This window comes from Ovis aries, chromosome 3, assembly GCF_016772045.2.
Source record: "Ovis aries strain OAR_USU_Benz2616 breed Rambouillet chromosome 3, ARS-UI_Ramb_v3.0, whole genome shotgun sequence".
NCBI lineage: Eukaryota > Metazoa > Chordata > Mammalia > Artiodactyla > Bovidae > Ovis > Ovis aries.
Window position 1 is genome coordinate 85,319,664 of NC_056056.1, and position 15,814 is coordinate 85,335,477.

The 15,814-nt window shown below is 41.0% G+C and overlaps 1 protein-coding gene across 8 annotated transcripts in view; it reads left to right on the forward strand.

Annotated features, from left to right (window-relative positions):
* DHX57 (DExH-box helicase 57) overlaps positions 1–15,814 on the forward strand; it is a 66,550-nt gene that overhangs the window by 14,579 nt on the left and 36,157 nt on the right. For 4 of the 8 annotated variants that reach the window (XM_042248082.1, XM_042248083.1, XM_042248085.1 and 1 more), the window contains 7 exons: positions 502–660; positions 1,154–1,336; positions 3,885–4,723; positions 6,304–6,482; positions 8,182–8,303; positions 9,378–9,573; positions 10,122–10,246. In XM_042248082.1, the coding sequence (XP_042104016.1) occupies positions 502–660; positions 1,154–1,336; positions 3,885–4,723; positions 6,304–6,482; positions 8,182–8,303; positions 9,378–9,573; positions 10,122–10,246 (1,803 nt within the window). The remainder of the gene's footprint in view (positions 1–501; positions 661–1,153; positions 1,337–3,884; positions 4,724–6,303; positions 6,483–8,181; positions 8,304–9,377; positions 9,574–10,121; positions 10,247–15,814) is intronic. The other 4 variants (XM_060412251.1, XM_060412250.1, XM_060412252.1 and 1 more) reach the window with 1 other exon arrangement.

A 15,814-nucleotide genomic window follows, 5' to 3' on the forward strand; every position in this document is an offset into this window, starting at 1 on the left:
TTAGTTAAGATGTTTTCTATGTTCTCTATTTTTCTACAGTAAACATGTATTATTATATTTGTAATCAGGGAGTTAAAAAGTTAAATAAATATTTCAAAAAATAGGGCCTAATAGTCACAAGATACGACTCTTAGTTGTTTTTGGATTAAATACCTCAAATAGAGTGAAATATGTACTCTTTGTACAAAGCGTGTTTCTTGTGAAAGAAATATGACTCCTCCACTAGTGCAGGAGTCATCATAGCATTGTTTTCCCCAGAAGATTCTTGAGTTAGTGAAGCAGGATTTAATGGTGAAGAATCTGATCAGGTTTTTCCCCAGCATTTAGAATATAATGAAGTTGAATAAATACCATAGACATGGAGACTATCTCCTCATTGATGTCCCCTTTCATAAGATACGTGACAGTCCAGTCATATTGTGGGTGTATGGAGACCCTGAAGAGAGTGTAAAAATTCTGATAACAAATAAGTGTGTAATTTTGTTCTTGTGTCCTTTGCAGACCTAGTAACAGTAGCGTGAGAAAAGGGGATGCACGCCCCAAGTGGAAGCCTGAAGCCAAAGTGCCCCTGCAGACTCTACATATGACTTCTGAGAATCAGGAGAAAGTGAAAGCTCTTCTCCGAGACCTGCAGGAACAAGATGCGGATGCTGGATCTGAGTAAATTATTATATTTGAATAAATTATTATATTGAGGAAGATAAAATGTGAGGGTCCTGTGTGTCTTTGGAATACTGTATCAATACTAATTGTGTTGTGGCTGTGTAACTAGTTGAAAGTGAGCCAAGAGAAATACAAGAATAGTTATTCAGCAACTTCTTGTCCTTTACAGTGTAACCTTTAGTTATTAAATTGTCTCTTTAAGTTTTAGTTGATCATCTGAGAAAGAAAAAAATGGAGATTCCAGTAGTATCTGGCTGGGTTGTTGTGAAGATTTTCAAAGAGCTAGTACATATAAAACATTTAACATAGTGCCTGGCAAGTAATACATGCTATTAATTCCCAATATATAAGTTATTAGATCATTAAAGAACTAAATCAGTGACTCAGTAGTGTCAGGATGTGGTTCCATGAGTTCTTAAACCCTTATCAAATTTTTATTTGAAGCAAGTAGAAATTAATATATGATATATGAAAATGTTACTTTTGCCAGAAGAGGTGTTTCTGGGGAAGAAGATGATGAGCCTGATTATGACGACGAGCAGTACTGGTCACCTGGACGAGAAGCCTCCCTTGTTCCTGACTCTGATCCTTTGGAATGCGCTGGCTCAGGCCTGGTGGAGCCTCATAACCCAGACTTTACAGTCTCAGCATTTGCAGTGCACAGACTTTCCAGGTTTGCTTTCATCACTTATGGGAGGATCGAAGGAAACGAAGTCATGTTGTAAACGAATTACCTCTTCCTGAGTACTTCCCTGTAGTGTGGTCTCTAGCAGCAATACTTCCCTGTAGTGTGGTCTCTAGCAGTAATGCTTCCCTGTGGTGTGGGTTCCAGCAGTAATGCTTCCCTGTGGTGTGGGCTCTAGCAGTAATGCTTCCCTGTGGTGTGGGTTCCAGCAGTAATGCTTCCCTGTGGTGTGGTCTCTAGCAGTAATGCTTCCCTGTGGTGTGGGTTCCAGCAGTAATGCTTCCCTGTGGTGTGGGCTCTAGCAGTAATGCTTCCCTGTGGTGTGGGCTCTAGCAGTAATGCTTCCCTGTGGTGTGGGTCATAGCAGTAATGCTTCCCTGTAGTGTGGTCTCTAGCAGTAATGCTTCCCTGTGGTGTGGGTTCCAGCAGTAATGCTTCCCTGTGGTGTGGGCTCCAGCAGTAATGCTTCCCTGTGGTGTGGGTTCCAGCAGTAATGCTTCCCTGTGGTGTGGTCTCTAGCAGTAATGCTTCCCTGTGGTGTGGGTTCCAGCAGTAATGCTTCCCTGTGGTGTGGGTTCCAGCAGTAATGCTTCCCTGTGGTGTGGGTCATAGCAGTAATGCTTCCCTGTGGTGTGGGCTCTAGCAGTAATACTTCCCTGTGGTGTGGGCTCTAGCAGTAATGCTTCCCTGTGGTGTGGGCTCCAGCAGTAATACTTCCCTGTAGTGTGGTCTCTAGCAGTAATGCTTCCCTGTGGTGTGGGTTCCATCAGTAATACTTCCCTGTGGTATGGGCTCCATCAGTAATACTTCCCTGTGGTGTGGGTCATAGCAGTAATGCTTCCCTGTGGTGTGGGCTCCATCAGTAATACTTCCCTGTAGTGTGGGCTCTAGCAGTAATACTTCCCTGTAGCGTGGGCTCCATCAGTAATACTTCCCTGTAGTGTGGGCTCTAGCAGTAATACTTCCCTGTAGCGTGGGCTCTAGCAGTAATACTTCCCTGTGGTGTGGGTCATAGCAGTAATGCTTCCCTGTGGTGTGGGTTCCATCAGTAATACTTCCCTGTGGTGTGGGCTCTAGCAGTAATGCTTCCCTGTGGTGTGGGCTCCATCAGTAATACTTCCCTGTAGTGTGGGCTCTAGCAGTAATACTTCCCTGTGGTGTGGGCTCTAGCAGTAATACTTCCCTGTAGCGTGGGCTCCATCAGTAATACTTCCCTGTAGTGTGGGCTCTAGCAGTAATACTTCCCTGTAGCGTGGGCTCTAGCAGTAATACTTCCCTGTGGTGTGGGCTCTAGCAGTAATACTTCCCTGTAGTGTGGGCTCTAGCAGTAATACTTCCCTGTGATGTGGGCTCCAGCAGTAATACTTCCCTGTAGCGTGGGCTCCATCAGTAATACTTCCCTGTGGTGTGGGCTCTAGCAGTAATACTTCCCTGTGGTGTGGGCTCTAGCAGTAATACTTCCCTGTGGTGTGGGCTCCAGCAGTAATACTTCCCTGTAGTGTGGGCTCCAGCAGTAATGCTTCCCTGTAGTGTGGGCTCCAGCAGTAATGCTTCCCTGTAGTGTGGGCTCCAGCAGTAATACTTCCCTGTGGTGTGGGTTCCATCAGTAATACTTCCCTGTGGTGTGGGCTCCAGCAGTAATACTTCCCTGTGGTGTGGGCTCCAGCAGTAATACTTCCCTGTGGTGTGGGTTCCATCAGTAATACTTCCCTGTGGTGTGGGCTCTAGCAGTAATACTTCCCTGTAGTGTGGGTTCCAGCAGTAATACTTCCCTGTAGTGTGGGCTCTAGCAGTAATGCTTCCCTGTGGTGTGGGCTCTAGCAGTAATGCTTCCCTGTAGTGTGGGCTCTAGCAGTAATGCTTCCCTGTAGTGTGGGCTCTGGCAGTAATGCTTCCCTGTGGTGTGGGCTCTAGCAGTAATGCTTCCCTGTGGTGTGGGCTCTAGCAGTAATGCTTCCCTGTGGTGTGGGTCATAGCAGGACTTGATAGTCTCAGTGTCCTGTCTTTTAGGATAGGTATGTGAGGTAGAAGTTAGTATTATCAGGGAGACTTCTTCGGGATACAGCCCCTGCCTGTCTACACTTATATCATCACGTGGATGGTTTTCTGATTGTGGGTTTTTTCAGTGGTTTTATTTATTTATTTATTTTGGCTGTGCTGGGCCTTCATTGCTATGCAGGCTTTTCTCTTGGTGTGGCAAGGCGGAAGCTACTCTAGTTGCCTGCATGGGCTTCTCACCGAAGTGGCTTCTCTTGTTGTGGAGCATGGGTGTAGGGCTTATGGGGTCAGTAGTTGTGGCTCCTGGGTTCTAGAGCTCAGGCTCGATAGTTGCCGCACACGGGCTTACATACTCCACAACATGTGGGATCTAACTGGATCAGGGATCGAACTCATGTCTCCTGCATTGGCAGATGGATTCTTTACCACTGAGCCACCAGGGAAGGCCCACATGCATGTATTTAAATGAATGTCTCTTCTGTGGTTTGATACTACTTCTTGATATTAGTCTTTTTTTGTCATGTTTCACACGTGGCAGGTATGGTTTCCACACTGAACACTGCCAGGCAGCGCTGAGGATTTGTGATGGAGACGTGGGGGCATCACTGGAACACCTACTCACCCAGTGCTTTTCAGAGACATTTGGAGAGAGGATGAAGATATCTGAGGCAGTTGCGCACATGAGCTTGGATGAGTGTGTGGAACAGCGACAGGAAGAGGCATTTGCTCTCAAGTCAATCTGTGGAGAAAAATTTATAGAAAGAATTCAAAACAGAGTCTGGACCATTGGATTAGAACTGGAGTATTTGACAAGTAAATTCTGCAAATTCAAGCAAAAGGAAAGTACCAAAAATATACAGGAGGCTTCACTTGAAGTCTGCAAATTTTACCTCAAAGGAAATTGTAAATTTGGATCAAAGTGCAAATTTAAACATGAAGTGCCCCCAAATCAAATTGTCGGAAGAGTCGAAAGAAATGTAGATGATTCTCATCTAAATGCTAATGAAGATGCATCATTTTTATATGAACTTGAAATTCGATTTTCTAAAGACCACAAATACCCCTACCAAGCTCCCCTTGTGGCATTTTATTCCACCAATGAGAATCTACCTCTGGCTTGTCGTTTACATATTTCTGAGTTCCTTTATGGCAAAGCCTTGACATTTGCAGAAACTTCAGAACCTGTTGTATATTCTTTGATAACCCTTTTAGAGGAAGAATCAGAAATAACCAAGTTACTAACAAATACCCATCACAAGTACAGTGTCCCTCCTGTGAACTTTCTGCCAGTATCACCTGGAACCAGACTAAATAATCCTGTCTGTCGTAAACCAGTGATTCCAAGTAATTCGTTTTTTTCAAATCAAATTCCAGAAGGTACGTAAGGCACTGACCAGATGGAGGGTGTTGTGGAGTGGGGCATTTGGAATGATGGATTAAAGAAATCAGAAGTTTTGAGGGCTGATCTGGGATCTCCAGGGATCTTAGGCAAGTCATTCTCCTCAGTTTAAGGGCAAAAAGGAATGAGAATCCCCTGAACTGTGCCTGACTTTCATTGTAAGGCCCAGTTGTGTCACTGTATTCCGGCTCACTGAATCAATCAAAAATTTATAGTGATGTATGTAAGCTTGTTTTAGCAGGTGAGGGCTGGAAGAACCTTAAAGCATCCTTTCAGAAAATCTGCTTCATTTAACCCATTTGGTTTCATGTGATTACTTCTGATACTGTCTATAGGATTACTTTCAAATGAGTTTTTAGAGATACTTCTCTTTCTGGACCACTGTCCATACCCTCCTGCTTTTACCATGGTAGACCCCCAAAATTCATCAGGGCAGGGCTCTCTTTATGAATCCCTAAATCCTCAAATAGAGAAATGTTTGTACAAGCCTGTGGCTTTCTCCAGATCCAGATGTGCTATACAGAAGTTACCCCCTTTCAAAGTTCACCATTGGATTCAGAGAAACAAGTTTTTATTATTTCCCAAGAGTTCCTCGATAGACGTCAACAGGTAGAGAACAGTGAAACCACCAAGATGTGGATGCTAGACAGCTGGCTGGGTTCACTCACCTGCCCCTTGACTTACTCCCAACTTGCAGCTAGTTCTGGCACATGGGACTTGGATGTGTTCCTCAAGAAATGAACAAGTATGTGTCATGGATTTTGGTGGGGGGAATAACAGCTTTATTAATATATAATTTACACCATGAAATCACCCTTTTGAAGTGTACAATTCAGTGATTTTTAGTATATCACAGAATTGCGCATCCATGACCACTGTTTAATTCTGGGACATTTTCATCACCCCATAAAGAAACACCATACCTGTTAGCAAGTCACTCCTCATTTCTCCCTTTCCCCAAGGCCTAACAACCATGAGTCTACATTCTGTCTCTATGGATTTGCCTGTTCTGGACATTTCATGGAAATGAAATCATACAGTAAATACATGGCTTTTTGTAATTGGTGTCTTTCGGTTAGCATACACAATGTTTTCCAGGTTCATCCATGTTGTAGCATGGATCAGTACTTCATTCCTTTTAATTACTAAATAATATTCCATTATATGGACGTATCACATTTTATTTATTGATTAATCATTTGATTAATGATTATATTAAATGATTATAATGACACATATATATTGTGTCATGGAAATTTAGGAACACCTGCAGATATTTAAATCCTTAATTAACAAGGCATGCCATGATTTTCTTTTCTTTGTTCTTAACTTGGTTTAAGCAAAGCCATTTATACTTGATGATAAGTTTATTTGAAGATGCATTTTAAATTCTTTAGCAGTAGTAGTGTGGAAATGAATGAATTTGTTTTGTTCAAGCTTTAACTGTTTCTCTATTATGATTTTTGTTGTTGTTGTTAAACTTTGTTAGATAGTAACTTTCCCCCTTTGCTAAAGAAAGGGCTCCATATCGAAAACATTTCCTTTTATCCCCTTCAAGTTGAAAAAGAATCAGAGCCTGAGGAGGAGACAGATGAGGATGAAGGTCCAGCACCAGTTATGGTGGAGAATGAAAGCTATGTCAACCTTAAGAAAAAGATTTCCAAAAGATATGACTGGCAGGCAAAATCAGTACATGCTGAAAATGTCAAAATCTGCAAGCAGTTCCGAATAAAACAGGTAGGGTATTCTAAGAGAATGGCTAGTATTGCCTCTCTGATGTATGGATGAAGGGATTAGGAATTAGGAAGCTTTGGCTACTCTCCATAGTATACTTTCAGTCTTTTACTCTGATTAGTCAAAGTTTCTGCATGCCACCACAAACTTGGATGCATGTTCTAACTAATTTTGGAAAATCTGATGGCTGATGAAAATGCAACATGTATATACCAAATATTCTGAGAATCCTGTGGCTTTGGTACTGTGATAGAAATCTGATAAGTGAAAGAAAAATTAGTACTGTGATTTACATTAGAAATACCAGTGTAGAAAAGGATAAGGAGGGACTCAACCCTATTTCAAGGCCTCCCAGAATAAATCATTTATCCAGGGTCACATAGCTGCTAAGGTTTCAAGCTAATTCTGTTTCCAAAGTTCATATTGTTTTACCGTATTCACATGAAGATTATTTTAAAAGAATTCATTAAGTGAACTGTCAGGATAGAGTTGGATGTAGGATAAAGATGAGTTACTTAAACCAGTTTGGGGATTGGATTAGATGCTGTCTAAGAGCTGTTTCGACTTTAAAGTTCTGTGATTCTGATTTTTGACATAGTATTAACACAAGTACATATATGCTGCAACACCCATAGAGTGTCAAATTGATCATACGTAAATAATGGTAGAAATTAAAAATTACACATTCAGTTTGAGTAGTGTGTTTACAGTGGTAAATTTATATGATTATATACAGATAGTGTCTGTGTTAATATAAATCCCTTACATTAGTCAAAAATACATCCACAGTTTTGACCTGTAGTACAACATTTATAGCATTGGCCATTAGATGTCAAAGGGAGTTATATAGATGTGGTGATTGACCGAAAACCCTTTAGTGAGTGGTCTTAACTGTTGATTTGGATAAAAATCTGATGCTGTGTAGAGCTGCACTGTTCTATATGGTAGCCTCTAGCCATGTGTAGGAGAAGGCAATGGCAGGCCACTCCAGTACTCTTGCCTAGAAAATCCCATGGACGGAGGAGCCTGGTAGGCTGCAGTCCATGGGGTCGCTAAGAGTCGGGCATGATTGAGTGACTTCACTTCACTTTTCACTTACATGCATTGGAGGAGGAAATGGCAACTCACCCCAGTGTTCTTGCCTGGAGAATCCCAGGTACGGGGGAGCCTGGTGGGCTGCCATCTATGGGGTCGCACAGAGTCAAACACAACTGAAGCGACTTAGCAGCAGCAGCAGCCATGTGTAGCTATTTAAAGTTTAATTAAAATTAAGTATAATAAAAATTTCAGTTCCTTGATGTTATTTAAATGCTCAATAGCCACATGTAGCCAGAGGTTGCTGTATTGGACAATGCAAATATAGAACATTACCATCAGCCCAGAAAGTTCTGTTGAATAGTGCTGGTGTAGAGATTGTTACAAAAAGAGCTGGATAGGTGCTAGGCAAGAGGGTTTTTTTCTAAGATCCTTCAGTTTATTCAGATGTAGGAAAGCCACACAGATTCCACAGCTTGTTCTGGCAGGTTCTCTGAACAGCCTTCTGACCAGCATCCCACCCCCAACAAATCTTCACTTTCTATCCCTAAGCAAATTGATGAAGAAAGGACAGAAAAGGTATGTCTAACTTTGGAATTCCATGTTCAGAGCTTCGTGAAAGGTTATTCAGAGTAACCAAACTGATGTCTTATTTTTGTTTTATTAGGCCTCCAGACAGTTCCAGTCAGTTCTACAAGAAAGACAGTCTCTCCCTGCTTGGGAAGAAAGAGAAAACATTCTCAAAATGTTGAGCAAGCACCAAGTGCTTGTTATAAGTGGTATGACTGGGTAAGAATGTAATTTATTTGTAATGCAGCTGTCATCTGTGAATATGGTGTGTGCCCTGGCTACCACTCACTGCTAGTTCTTCTTTGAAAAGGGAAAAAATAGTAGCTGGTGTTATTTGTGCTTTTTCCTGTCAAATATTAAATAATATCTCACAGAGGCAAACATGGTGGCAACTGTAACCAATTCAAAGCGAAACTCAGAAGTTTGGGAGTTGATAGACCTTGCGCACCACTGCCTTGAATCAGTTTAAAGCAAAATGCCTAGCCGAAGGCTTTTAACAAGACCCATTTAAAAATGTAAAGAATAGTTCCAGACCATTTAGCTTGAAACTCTTCATCTAAATTTATTCTGAATTCCCTAAAACTTTTGTTTAAGAACAGCTTAGGGTATCTTACTGTTCTGTTTCACAGTCTCCATGTGTTATCCAAACCTATTTATCAGGGACGAGCTGCAGGCTTATTTTAATTCTGTATTTGGTGGTTTAGTCACTAAGTCATGTCCGACTCTTGCGACCCCATGGACTATAACCTGCCAGGCTCCTCTGTCCATGGGATTCTCCAGGCAAGAATACTGGGGTGGGTTGCCATTTCTGTGTTTAAGGGTTTTCAATTTAATTTGTGCCCAGACTCACAGATATAGTAGTAACTTTGTATCTTCCAGTTTCTTGTCTTTTTAACTTCAGTCTATTTATAGTCAAGCAATGCCACACCAAGGGAAAAAACAAAGTATTTTAATAATCACAAGATAATACTCCTATTTCTCTGGGATTCATATGTAGAGTTCACATTCCTGGAGACATTTATAGACCTTAAGCTACTGTTTATTCAATGGTCCCAGTTTTACAAATAATAAACTTATTTGATTGCTCTTTTAATCTCAGTGCAAATTCCTAGGAGTTAACAGCTGTAGGTAATAAGTCAGTAGGTAGGTTTGGAAGATAGATGAAGCTGAACAACTTTTACTCTGATTAGCTTTCTTAACCTTCCTCATTGCGTATGATTGCTTCTTCAGTTAAGTAGCACTTAAAAACTCTCATTTTAGGATTTATTTGTCCTACATCTTTTTGACATACAGATGTGGGAAAACCACACAGATTCCACAGTTTATTCTGGATGATTCTCTGAATGGACCACCTGAGAAGGTGGCTAACATCATCTGTACCCAACCCCGACGAATCTCTGCCATCTCTGTTGCTGAGCGCGTTGCTAAAGAAAGGGCAGAAAGAGTGGGTCTGACCGTGGGATACCAGATCCGGTTAGAAAGTGTCAAGGTTTGTATGTTCTTCTTATTTCCTGATGACAGAAGTTTAAGTTTTTCAGGTACAAAGAGTCATTGGTGTCTGGATAGTCACGGGCAAGTTGGTATATATACTTCAACAGGGCTGAAGTACTTTTAGACATATTTTAGTTTAAACTGTTACTGGGCTATACTTAATTTCCTCTATAAAGACCTTCTGTTCTTTGTTGGCAGAAGTGATCTAGTAAGTGCTGCCTTATTCCTAAGACTGGGACTTAGTCCATTTAATCAAATATAGAATGAATAAATTCAGAATTTGTTTCATCAGTCACTGTTATCTTTATGTTTTATAATAATTTTTAAATGCTTTCTGTGAGTCCTAAAATTTTCATCTGAAGTGGGAAAGCTTTTGCTGTTATTGCCAGCAAGAAACTATGCATTTAGTCTCTTGGTTTATATTAAATGGAACTGCTGGTGTGTTCAGTATTCTTTATCCCTACCCATTAAAAATGGCCTTGCTGGGAAAGTGTTTCCTTTTTTCAAAAATTTCATTAACGTTTTCTGTGCCCTTTTATGTGTAAGTCCTCAGCCACCAGATTGTTATACTGCACCACAGGAGTGCTGCTAAGAAGGCTGGAGGGAGATACAGCTCTACAGGGAGTCACCCATATCATTGTTGATGAAGTTCATGAGAGGACAGAAGAGAGGTAAAACAAAGATTTTCCAAATGAGCACCACATACATAGAATGGAGACAAGGCTTAAAGAATTTCATTCTGCTTCCAGTTCAGTTCCTTAGGGCTAGTAATGGTAGTTACCATAGAGAAGGCCTAAGTTAGAGAAGAGGAACTGCTTTCCTGGTCTCCAGGGTCTGTGACACGGAAAATGCTAGGCAGCACACCTTCATCGCTGGAAGAGTCATCCTGTTAGATGGATATCATCTAGTAAGAGGCACCTTGCTGAGCTGGGCACTGTACTTAGCAGGAGTGTCATGTGTAATGCATGTTGCAGCTGATGGATCAGTCAGTATATGCTTCCTTCTTTATTCATTTGGCCAGTCATTCAGTCCTAATGTGCTAAGTTGCTTCAGTCATTTCCCACCCTTTGCAACCACATGCACTGTAGCCTGGCAGTCTCCTCTGTCCATGGAATTCTCCAGGCAAGAATACTGGAGTGGGTTGCCACGCCCTTTTCCAAGAGGAACTTCCCAACCCAGGGATCAAATCCATGTCTCTTACATCTCCTGCACTGACAGCCAGATTCTTTACCACTAGCACCACGTGGGAAGCCCATTCAGTTCTGATATTCATTCATGTATTTATTCAGCCTGTATTAAGTGCCAGGTGGTGTATTAATTGCTGTAGATACTATAGTGAACAAACTCATGGTTCCCCTTCATCTCTTATGGTCTGCTAGGAAAAACAAATAATGAACAGGTAAATAACTACAAATTGGAATAAGTACCATAAAGGAATAAACAGGAAGCTGTGTTTGCGGGGAGAGAGCCTTAAGATAGTAGAGATAATGTCTCTGAAGAAATTACATTTAAATTAAAAACAGAAGTATGGAAAGGAGTCTCGTGAGACATAAGAGGGCAAGACAGGCATTTGCAAAGACTGCAGTAGCAAAGGGCTTCATGAGTTTAAAAACTAGGGGAAAGCCAGTGAAGCTGAAAGCATTTCAGTAGTGAAATGAGAGGAAAGGTGACAGCTTAAAAAAAAAGGCAGGAAGCAATGCACTGTGAATAATAAAGCATTTGGATTTTACTTTAATGGAATTAAGTCATTAAAGGCTTGAAATATAAAACAAAAAGTCTCAATATTTTAAAAGGAAGGACCATTAACTAGATGGCATTAATCATAGTTTGTCATGTAGTTGTTATTTTTCAGTCGCTAAGTTGTGTCTGACTCACCGCGACCCCATGGACTACAGCATGCCAGGCTCCCCTGTCCCTCACTGTCTCCTGGAGTTTGCTTAGGTTCGTGTCCATTGAGTCAATGATGCTCTCCAGCCATCTCATCCTCTGCTGCCCTTTTCTTTTGCCTTCAGTCTTTCCCAGCATCAGGGTCTTTTCCAGTGAGTCAGCTGTTCTCATCAGGTCACCAAAGTATTGGAATTTCAGCTTCAGAATCAGTCCTTCCAATGAATTTCAGGGTTGATTTCCTTTAGGATTGACTGGTTTGATCTCCTTGCAGTCCAAGGGACTCTCAAGAATCTTCTCCAGCAACACAATTCAAAGGCATCAATTCTTTGGTACTCAGCCTTTTTTATGATCCAGTGGTCAAATCCATACATGACTTCTGGAAAAACTAAAACTTTGACTATATGGACCTTTGTCGGCAAAGTGATGTCTTTGCTTTTTAACACGCTTTCCAGGTTTGTCATAACTTTTCTTCCAAGGAGCAGGTGTCTTTTAATTTCATGGTTGCAGTCACTGTCCACAGTGATTTTAGAGCCCAAGAAGAGGAAATCTGTCACTGCTCCCAATTTTTCCCCACCTATTTTCCATGAAGTGATGGGACCAGATGCCATGATCTTAGTTTTTTGAATGTTGAATTTTAAGCCAGCTTTTTTATTCTCTTCTTTCAACCTCATTCAGACTTAAATTGAAGAAAGTAGGGAAAACCACAAGACCATTCAGGTATGACCTAAATCAAATCCTTTATAATTATACTGTGGAAGTGACAAATAGATTCAAGGGATTAGATCTGATAGAGTGCCTGAAGAACTATGGATGGAGATTCGTGACATTGTACAGGAGGCAGTGATAAAGGCCATCCCCAAGAAAAAGAAATGCAAAAAGGTAAAATGGTTGTCTGAGGAGGCCTTACAAATAGCTCAGAAAAGTAGAGAAGCGAAAGGCAAAGGGGAAAAGGAAAGATATACCCATTTAAGTGCAGAGTGCCAAAGAATAGCAAGGGGAGATAAGAAAGACTTCCTCAGTGATCAGTGCAAATAGAGGAAAACAACGAATGGAAAAGACTAGAGATCTTTTCAAGAAAATTTGAGATACCAAGGGAACATTTCATGCAAAGATGGGTACAATAAAGGACAGAAATGGTATGAACCTAACAGAAGCAGAAGATATTAAGAAGAGGTGGCAAGAATACACAGAACAATACGAAAAAGATCTTCATGACCCAGATAACCACGATGGTGTGATCACTCACCTAGAGCCAGACATCCTGGAATGCGAAGTCAAATGGACCTTAGAAAGTGTCACCACGAACAAAGCTAGGTGGTGATGGAATTCCAGTTGAGCTGTTTAAAATCCTAAAAGATGATGCTGTGAAAATGCTGCACTCAATATGCCAGGCAAATTTGGAAAACTCAGCAGTGGCCGCAGGACTGGAAAAGGTCAGTTTTCATTCCAATCCCAAAGAAAGGAAATGCCAAAGAATGTTCAAAGTACCACACAGTTGCACTCATCTCACACACTAGCAAAGTAATGCTCAAAATTCTCCAAGCCAGGCTTCAACAATATGTGAACCATGAACTTCCAGATGTTCAAGCTGGATTTAGAAAAGGCAGAGGAACCAGAGATCAAATTGCCAACATCCGTTGGATCATCGAAAAAGCAAGAGGATTCCAGAAAAACATCTGCTTTATTGACTACGCCAAAGCCTTTGACTGTGTGGATCACAACAAACTGGAAAATTCTTCAAGAGATGGGAATACCAGACCACCTTACCTGCCTCCTGAGAAATCTCTATGCAGGTCGAGAAGCAACAGTTAGAACTAGACATGGAACATCAGACTGGTTCCAAATTGGGAAAGGAGTACATCAAGGCTGTATATTGTCACCCTGTTTATTTAACTTATATGCAGAAATGCATCATGAGAAATGCTGGGTAGGATTAAGCACAAACTGGAATATAGATTGCTGGGAGAAATTTCAATAACAGATATGCAGGTGACACCACTTTTATGACAGAAAGCAAAGAACTAAAAAGCCTCTTGATAAAAGTGAAAGAGAGTGAAAAAGTTGGCTTAAAGCCCAACATTCAGAAAACTAAGATCATGGCACCTGGTCCCATCACTTCATGGCAATTAGATGGGGAAACAATGGAAACAGTGACAGACTTTATTTTGGGGGGCTCCAACATCACTGCAGATGGTGGCTGCAGTCATGAAATTAAGAGATGCTTGCTCCTTGGAAGAAAAGCTATGACCAACCTAGACAGCATATTAAAAAGCAGAGACATTACTTTACCAACAGAGGTCCATCTAATCAAAGCTATGGTTTTTCCAGTAGTCATGTATGGATGTGAGAGTTGGACCATAAGAAAAGCTGAGCGCCAAAGAATTGATGCTTTTGAACTATAGTTTTGGGGAAGACGCTTGAGAGTCCCTTGGACTCCAAGATCCAACCAGTCAATCCTAAAGGAAATCAGTCCTGAATATTCATTGGAAGGACTGATGCTGAAGCTAAAACTCCAAAACTTTGGCTTCCTGATGTGAAGAACTGACTCACTGGAAAAGCCCCTGATGCTGGGAAAGATTGAAGGCAGGAGGAGAAGGGGACAACAAAGGATGAGAGGGTTGGATGGCATCACCAACTTGATGGATGTGAGTTTGAGCAAGCTCTGGGAGTTGGTGATGGACATAGAGGCCTGGAGTGCTACAGTCCATGGGATTGCAAAAAATCAGACACAGCTGAGTGACGGAACTGAACTAAACTGAAGAGGCTCTTTAGTTCCTCTTCACTTTCTGTTGTTAGAGTGGTATCATCGCCATGTCTGAGGTTGTTGATATTTCTCCTGGCAATCTTGTCATGTAGATCATGCTCTAAAGCAGAAGAATAATGGGAAAAAGAGATGATCCTGTGAAAATAATGAGGGTTTTGCCAAAAGGACTATACTATTAAAATTATCTTGAGAAGAAGAAAAGTCTAAGTTAAGTTGATGGGCTGACAGAGAAGCCAAAACAGATCATAGTAAAACTAAAGAGGAGGAAGAAACACATGTATGTGAAAAGAGGTCCCAGCTACTGTTGAGAAACAGTTTTCAAGAACTGAACAGGGAAGACATGCAACCAGAAGACTGTTAGAAAAAATAAATAACACTGATCTAGTTATAAATAGGAAATATACAGAAATTTGAAACTAAAGAAAAGGATTTTTATATAAAAAGAATAGATCAGGGAAGTCCCTGGCGGTCCAGTGGTTAGTACTCAGCACTTTCACTGCTGGGTCCCCAGTTTTGATCCCTGGTCAGCAGTCCATGGGGGTCACAGAGTCAGACACGACTGAACACACACATACACACACACGAGGCACTGAGATCCTGCAAGCCGCATGGTGTAGCCAAAACATTGAGTCAGACATAGACTGGCGGTCATACACTTTGAACTCAAAATACACTCTCAGACATAAAATCACAGCAGGTGAAAAGACAGCCTTCTGAATGGGAGAAAATAATAGCAAATGTTTTAAATAAAGAATAATAAATAAAAATAATTCCTAGAACAAAACAATAATAAATTTTAAGTAGCTGTATAGAAAGCCCTGAAAATCTATGTTTGAGGGGCAAATCATCTTTTTGTAGAGACTCAGAGAACAGTGGGGAAAAAGTAAATGGTAAATAGTGTCAGTTTGCAGCTAAATGGTAAAATGAACATTTGAAAAAAGATCTAAGAATCACTGAACAGCTCTGAAGAAGAAATCAAAGCATTCTACCAAAATAATAATATTTAAATGATCGTATTCTAACAATTTTTAAATTTTAGCGGAAGTTATTTTGAACATAAAAAATAACTCTGGGTTTTATAACATTTATGCTTCCACAGACTCAAAGAAACTGGAGGATAGCACTGAATCTGGTTCCTGGCTGCAATGGTGTTCTCAGAAAAAGATTCTTATAAAAACTTAATGACATATAGGGGCTTCCCTAACGGTTCAGCAGTAAAGAATCTGCCTGCAGTGCAGGAGTCAGGGTTCAGTCCCTGGTCAGGAAGATCCCCTGGAGGAGGGCATGGCAGCCCACTCCAGTATTCTTGCCTGGAGAATCCCATGGACCAAGGAGCCTGGAGGGGCTACAGTTCTTAGGGTTGCAAAGAGTTGGACACAGCTGAAGCGACTTAGCACACACAGTGACATATAGAATATTAGCAGTTAAAAACTCAAAATATTTTCACATCTGAATAAAGATAAATAACACACTGGAGAAGGGAGATTTGAGAATTTACAAATACCAGTCTATGGGAAGGAACTGTTGAAATTATAAGAAAAAGTAGAGGAATTATAACAAAAAGTAGGGAATAAGTGACTGAAAAAGG